We start from the raw sequence: 7,499 nt of genomic DNA, 5'->3' as shown, positions 1-7,499 counted from the left end.
GCGGAGAATGTTGTCTTTTAGTCATTTGTCTGTCCCTTCATGGTTCCATTTGGGTTTTTGTGGCAAAGGTACTAGAAATGGTTTCCATTTGCTTCTCTAGTGGATTCATTTTGCCAGGCAATTATAGGTTAAATGACTTGCCCAGGGTCACAAAACTAGGAAGTGTTTGCAGCTGGATTTGAACTCAGGTCTTCCTGACCCTGAGCCCAGTACTCTATGCACTGAGCCATGAGGTGCCTCTAAAACACAGATAGTATTATATCTTACAATAAAGTCATTATTTAACTCACAGAGACCCTTATGCATGGTTCAGTCACCTCTGTTTGTATTTGAGTTTTACATCATTGTTCTAATGAAAGGAAAAGTAGATTTGAAATCGGGAGACATGAATTTAAGAAATAACCATGTCACTTGTATCAGTGTCATCAAAAACATATCTGAACAAGAGCACTCTTCTAAAAGAGGAAACAGTTTGAATACATGATAACAGATGTCCTTTGTAAATCCTTAGATTCCTCCATTCCTTTCCCTCTCCTACTAACTTCAGAAAGACACTTGCTTGTTATAGTGTTAGGGCAGAATTCTGGGAATGAGTATGGTTGAGGACAGTGTGGCATAGGAGAAATTGTCTCCTATGCCACAGAGCATACCAGTATTTGAGGACTTGGGAGTCAAAGAAGATCAGCACAAAAGGGCTGATGGCTGGGAACCATGCAGCTAGGAGGTCTGAGGCAGTCACAAGCCAGGTCTCTTGTTTGTTGTTTTTTAATTGGTAAATTGACAAGATAGAATTAATGGCATAAAAGAAGACATAGGTGATTACTAGTAGGCGAACAGTATGGGTGGCTCTTTTCTCAGGGAAAGTTCTAGTAGAGAGATGAGAATTGTGAATATGTTGGACTTGCTGATGGTGTCTGTGCAGGAGAAGCACTAAGTAGACACTGGAACAGATCATGAATCCCACACACATAACATCAGGCACAGAAAAGACAATTGCAGTAAGTGCAGCATTAAGAGAGGCAGGAGTTAAAACTGAACAATATCCCAGCTGCCATGTCTTTGTATTATTAGTCCTATACCTTGAAGTATGCATAATCCCAAGGAAAGTGAAATTCATCAGCAGGTAGTAGCACCAGCAGAGGAAACAGGAAGGGACAATGCACTTCGAGGCTTTGATTTTAAGTCCTGCCCACCTGGAATTATTGGGACTGATGGTGATGACCTGAAAACCACTCAAGAGGCAGGTGATGCTGAGAGAAACACTCTGGGACACATTTTGAAGATAAAGAATAAGTTTACACCCAATATGATCCAATAAATTTTTGGTACCTAAAGAGACAATTGTATGAGGGATTCCCTTGGAGAGAAGGACTTCTGAGTTGGCCAAAGCTAAGTGGGCAAAAATGCACTCTATGGGCCTTAGCCTGTGGTCAGTGAGTAAAGTGAGGATGTGTAGGCCCAAGAGAAAGAAATTCCCAAGAATTCCAACTCCAATTTGAATAAGGAAGAGAATGCCCAACACCCGGTAACCAAGCATCATTTTCTCCAGGTCTTAGGAAGAGAATTGTGGTCAGTGATGAAAAATCCTAGGAGAAAATGAAAGATTTGTTTAATTTCTGAAAGGTGTTATCCAAGAGAATTGGATAAATTAAATTGAAAAAGTCTACTTGTCGAAGAATATTTTAAAAATGCATTGTAAAAATATGATAAATAAAAATATATAACAAATATAATAATATATAGTATTATAAAATAGATACTACAATAATAACTAAAATAATAATAATGTAATATAATTTAAAAACAGGTTTAAAATGAGAAATTACCACAGAAAATCATGTTACCCTAGACAAGACAATCACTTTTCACATGCTCAGCTATCTCTTCTTTTAAATAGAATAAAAGCAATTATTTTACAACATATTTGTGGTGATCAAATGAGATTATATGGCAAGTGATTTTCTAGCTTTCGAGGCTCCATAAAATATTAATTTATTTATTTTATTTATTAATAATAATTTAGTCACTTAAGCTTAGAAAAATGATTAACTTTAATATCTGAGACATGGGGAAAAGACACATTAGTATGTTTTTGTTGCAATAAAGATAATCAGAAATGTTTCAAGCTTTTAATTGAAATTATTTTAGGAATTGCAAAACTAATTTAACCATTTAACCAAATAAAATATCTTTTAAAACAGGAAATTTCCTATCTGCATCCTATATATTATCAGATGATTAATTTTAACTAAATCCCATAGCAACCAACAAGTCCATTAATTTTATAATGTTTTTGTAAGTTTGTAAAGTGTTGTAAAAATAGAATAGTTCTATAACAAAAGGCAAATATAAAAATCCAAGTAGTTAAAAATAAGCGTTTGTTAAATGCATATTGTATGCCAGGTAATGTCTAAGGTGCTTGGGATACTAATAAAAGATATAATTCTGACCCTCAATTAAGTTAAAGTCTTTCAGAAGTACAAGAATATAGAGAGATAGAGCCAAGATGGTGGCGCAAAGGCAGGGACTCATCTGAGTTTTCCCTCAAACCCCTCAAAATACCTTTAAATAATGACTCTAAACAAATTCTAGAACCCATACAAAGAGTGAAACAATTTTCTAGCCCAAGATAACTTAGAAAGTGGTCAGAAAAGGTCTGTTGCACCAGGATGAGAGAGGAGCTCAGTCCAGTACAGGCTGCACCAGCCAGCCTGGACTGCACCCCAGTGAACCAGGGGCAAGGCTCAAGGTGACTGAGTCAGTGGCAGCCATGGTAGTTTCTAGACCTCTCAGCCCATAGAGGGTAAGGGGATTGGACAATGTGTTAGAAGGAGATTTACAGTGGTCCAACTGCTGATGCCAGGGGCAGGACTCTCTTGCATTGCCTAGACTTGGATCTGTCTCACAGACCTGGGTCTTAGTCCCAGTATAAGGAAGAGCACTAGCACAGCAGAGCTTATGGCCCCAGGAGAGGAGGGGTTCTGGTCACAATTCCAGGCTTGAAAATAGTGCTTGTGGTTGCTCTCAAACCAGGGCATGGTGGAGGAGAAGAGTAAACACACCTCTCCATAGACCATATCACCTTGGAAGAGCCAAAAACTTACAGATCCCCAGAATTACCTCTGAAATGAATATAAGAATGTATCTTATATAATAATATGCAAAAGAATATAAGAATATATCAAAAGTGATGTAAATGAGAATTATGGTAGTATACAAATTGTCTTCTATTTTTTATAAGATATAAGTAGAAAGGCAGATGATAGGGAAATCTAATAATAAAAAAGAAACAATGCAACAGCAATAGCCAGTATTTAAACAGTGCCTACCATTTGCCAGTCACTGTGCTAATGACTCCCAAATATTATTCAGAAAGCACTGAGCAAATGCATAGCTTATAGAAATATAATATTCTTGTATTTTTGTATGTAATTCCTTTAAAATTGTTCATTTCATATTGCTGTAGAGGTCTGCGTTCTCCTTGTGTTTGTGAATGAAACATAATTTCTATTATATTTGACCTCTCTGAAAATCTTCAATAGGTTCCTAGAAACAAAATGAATATTTTCTTTGGCCCTGGCAACCTATCAAATAAAGAAAAAACACGACAACCCTCATCATTGTCCAACTACTTTTGTTTCTATGATGACAACAAGAAAGTTAGGGATAGTAGGGCTACATGTGTTAACAATGACAAAGGTTTGAGACAACCTGTAATCATCAACTTACATCTTGTTACTCTAAATGTGTGATGTTTATTCAGTGACCAGAAAAAGCATTCATTACTAATAGAAATGGATTGTGTCAACCTTGACATGCTTGCTATAAATGAAACCAAAAGACAAAAAAGGCAATTGGAGTTAGATGAAATACTGGGTCTAATGTTCTCCACGAAGATGTAAATGAAGTAGGTGATGCAGTGTATCCATGGACAGGAAACATCACATCATGGCTCATGTTATCATTTTCCATTGCAGTCCTCACAATATGTGTTAGCAATAAAACCACCATGAAAAATGATTGGAGCTTGTACACTAGTTATCAAGGATAAATTTATATAATAGATTTAGAGGTGGAATGGACCTTAGAAGACATTTAGTTAGTCATTCAATAAACATTTATTTAGCACATGTTATGTGGCAGACACTATGCTAAGAGCTGGGGATGCAAAGAAAGGTAAAAGATGGTCCTTGTGCTCAAGGAACTCACAATGTGACGAAGAGATGCAAACAACTATGTACAAAAATGCTACCTATTGGCTAGATGTGATATGATCAACAAAGAGAAGGCACCAACAGTAAGGAAGATCAGGAAAGGCATTAGGTGATTTCTGTAAATTCCCAACAGATGGTGGAATTTTACTGGGAATTTGATGGAATATGTGAAAGAAGAAGGCAGAAGTGAGAAGAACTAATTCCAGGAATGGGAGGTAGAAAATAAAATTGCCCAGAGTTCGGAGACTGAATGTCTTAAATGATTATTTTCATAGGGAATATGAGGCCATGTTTGTGGGCACTAGGGAAGTGGTCAGAAAATAAGGGGAGATTGAACATGAGAGAGTAAGGATGATAGAGGGAATAATCTACTGGAGAAGGTCAGATGAAATGGGACCACTTGGGAATATAGAGATATTTGCCTTCACAAGAACAGGGACTACCTCTTAATGTGAGATGAATAAAGAGGAAGATAAAAAATGGAAGGCAACTGAGTGGATTGAGATGAAGAAGAGAAGCTAAGAAAGAGCTCTTGGATAGTGGTCTCTTTTTTGACAAAAAAATGAGGAAAATTCTCACCTGAAAGAAGTGAGGGAGGGGAGCTATGAGACATTTGAGGTGGGATGATTTAGAAATACCACTGCAGCGAGTGAGAAAGTGAATCAACTATGAAAGTACGAAAGGATTGCCTGGCAACAGTAAGGACCCAGTTAAGATTACATAGTGTATGTGAGGTAGGAGCTAAAACTGAATAATATTCCCTCATCTAGTTCAATTCTTTTATTTTTAAAGAGTGGAAAATGAGACTGAAAAAGGTTAAGTGACTTGTCCAAGAACATATAGACAATAAAAAGCAGATTTATCAGTTGACAGATGTAATAATTCACATGAAACCAGAAGAAAGAATTAAAATGAAAACTAAATCTGCTTTTTTTGTTTTAGGCAATTGGGGTTAAGTGACATTCCCAGGGTCACACATCTAGTAAGTGTCAAGTGTTTGGTCTGAGGCTGGATTTGAATTCAGGTCCTCCTGAAGATACAGAGCATCTTGGAATTCTTATTTTTTTTCCTTAGGCATTTGGTTTTAAGTGACTTGCCCAGGGTCACATAACTAGTAAGTGTCAAGTGTCTGAGGCTGGATTTGACCTCAGGTCCTCCTGACTCCAGGGCTGGTGCTCTATCCACTGTGCCACTTAGCTGCCCCTTAAATCTACATTCTGAAAGAAAATTAACAACTGAAAATAATTCTAATGAAATGTAAGAATAGTAATTATTATAGCTAACATTTATATAGTACTTATTAGGTACCAATCACTTTACAATTATTATCACATTTAATCTTCACAACAACCTTGGTTGGAATGTACTATTATAATCATCATTTTACAGATGAGGAAGCTGAGGCAAATAGGTTATGTGATTTGCTCAAACACACAGGTAGGAAGAAAATGTCTGAGGCTTGATATGAACTTAGGTCTTCCTGACTCTTGGCCCAGTGCTCTAACCCACTGTACCACCTAGCTGTCTAAGTTCAGTGATGGAGAAAAATTGGAAATGGATTGAATGAAAATTGACCCTATTTATAACAATTGTTGTGCACAATTTTTAGCTGTGAATAAATTGTCATAACAGGAAGACGCAAGGAGCCTAACTGTAGTACTTCTCAGTAAATGATTCATTGCAGAACAATCATCATAGAACAGAGAAATAATATTTTACAATATTTACTTATTTGTTGAGAAATATGCTCAAAAATTATAAGCAGTGTTATCTCATAAAGATCAAAAAGTATAAAACAAAGAATTTGAATGTTAGTCAGTCAAAAGATGCAAGCAAACATTGTCATACCGAGAACATTTAAGGTTGAAACTGGAAGGACAAAAATGGGCCCATGACAGCAGAGATCTGTAAATGTTTTTATAAGTAATACTTTCCCTCATCAAAATAGTTGGAGACACTGGATTTTCAATTTGGATTTTAACACATGTTTTTAGAAGAAATGCAAATGACACAAAAGAAAAAAATGGTGAAAAAAAGTTGGAGAAAACCATTCTATATGAATGAAATCAGTCAAGCTGCAGAACATGTTTGAGGGTGTGGAGAAGGTTGTAAAGATACAAAAGTGAGGGGGGGAGATGGGAGTTACTACAAACCAAGCCTCTTATTTGCTTCTAATTCTAGATTCAGTGAAAGAAAGTTGAATGAGAAGCCTGATCAAAAAGTGTTAGGGAGAATATAAGTGGATGGAGGAGGCTAGAAGAGGAAGGACTGAATAAGGTGAAGTTGGTGAAGACTGAATAAGGAAAAGTAAAACGAAGCTGCCAAGAAATGGTAAGCTTAAAACAGGTAAGAGGAAAATGTAAAGATGAATCAAACTGCTAGATTAAATTAGTGGGTAGAGAAGATTAGAGAGAACATGCTGGTGCCAGCCTTAAAAGGTAATAAAAATGGGGATAAAGTTGTTATGGAAACTAAGGAAAAGACCTTGAGTGAGGCTGAAAAAGGAATTAAGAGATAATAATGGTCTGCAAACATTTTTGGTCAAGGGATGTTGAAATTTCAACTATGAGGTGTGATGAAGTAATGGAATAGGAGAGAGAATCCCAAAAAGGCAGGGTTGCACTAAGATATGAAGGAAAAAATTCCAACACCTGAAAGACAACTTTCCAAGATCCCTCTCCTGTCCCTAGACAGACAGAGCCTGAACAACAGTCTTATTGGCTCCTGGAAGGGATTTTCTGCTTCTAATTTCCTAGATGTAAAACTGAGATATAAACAGATACTCACCTGGTTGATCTCTGCTTCTAGAATGGAGGAAAGTACTGCACCAAATAGAATGTGCCCTTTTGTACGTGTGTGTGTGTGTGTGTGTGTGTGTGTGTGTGTGTGTGTGTGTGTGTATGCATGTGTGAATGCATAGGCAGGTCCTAGTTATAAGAACTGGATTGCCTGAGCCTGTCTGCCTCCAGAGCCATGATTATCATGTCATGAGCAGGACCAGTGACACTAGTCTACCATGGGAAAAAAGGATGTGTCTAAAAGAGTGAAGTTTTGTCCCAGATGAAAATGTCTTCAAGGATTCCTACTGATCAAGAATTCTCTACCTGTACTTACTAATGAATAATGACAATGGCCCACTCATCAACTAAACACAAAGAGGAAAGAAATTTTCCTGGGCTCCAAGAGGCCAGAGGAGCAGCTGGTAAAGAGGTTGACACAGGCAGGGGGAGGATCCACTTTATTGTGGATATTCCATGAGCTACCTTGGCCTGGCTTGGGTTTTGG

At 37.1% G+C, this 7,499-nt stretch overlaps 1 protein-coding gene across 1 annotated transcript; it reads right to left on the bottom strand.

The window, feature by feature from the left end:
• Positions 1 to 562: 562 nt before the first annotated feature.
• Positions 563 to 1,537, bottom strand: LOC110220028 (vomeronasal type-1 receptor 1-like). Its single transcript, XM_021003879.1, has one exon. The coding sequence runs from the start codon at positions 1,535 to 1,537 to the stop codon at positions 563 to 565; it is 975 nt and encodes a 324-aa protein (XP_020859538.1).
• Positions 1,538 to 7,499: the final 5,962 nt, after the last annotated feature.

Source organism: Phascolarctos cinereus, unplaced genomic scaffold, assembly GCF_003287225.1.
Source record: "Phascolarctos cinereus isolate Bilbo 61053 unplaced genomic scaffold, phaCin_HiC Scaffold_726;HRSCAF=1367, whole genome shotgun sequence".
Lineage (NCBI taxonomy): Eukaryota > Metazoa > Chordata > Mammalia > Diprotodontia > Phascolarctidae > Phascolarctos > Phascolarctos cinereus.
This window is presented reverse-complemented; position numbering and strand designations above follow the sequence as displayed.

Bases quoted from the DNA above. Each gene is read 5' to 3' on its own strand.
- LOC110220028 (XM_021003879.1), bottom strand. From the start codon at position 1,537: ATGCTTGGTTACCGGGTGTTGGGCATTCTCTTCCTTATTCAAATTGGA.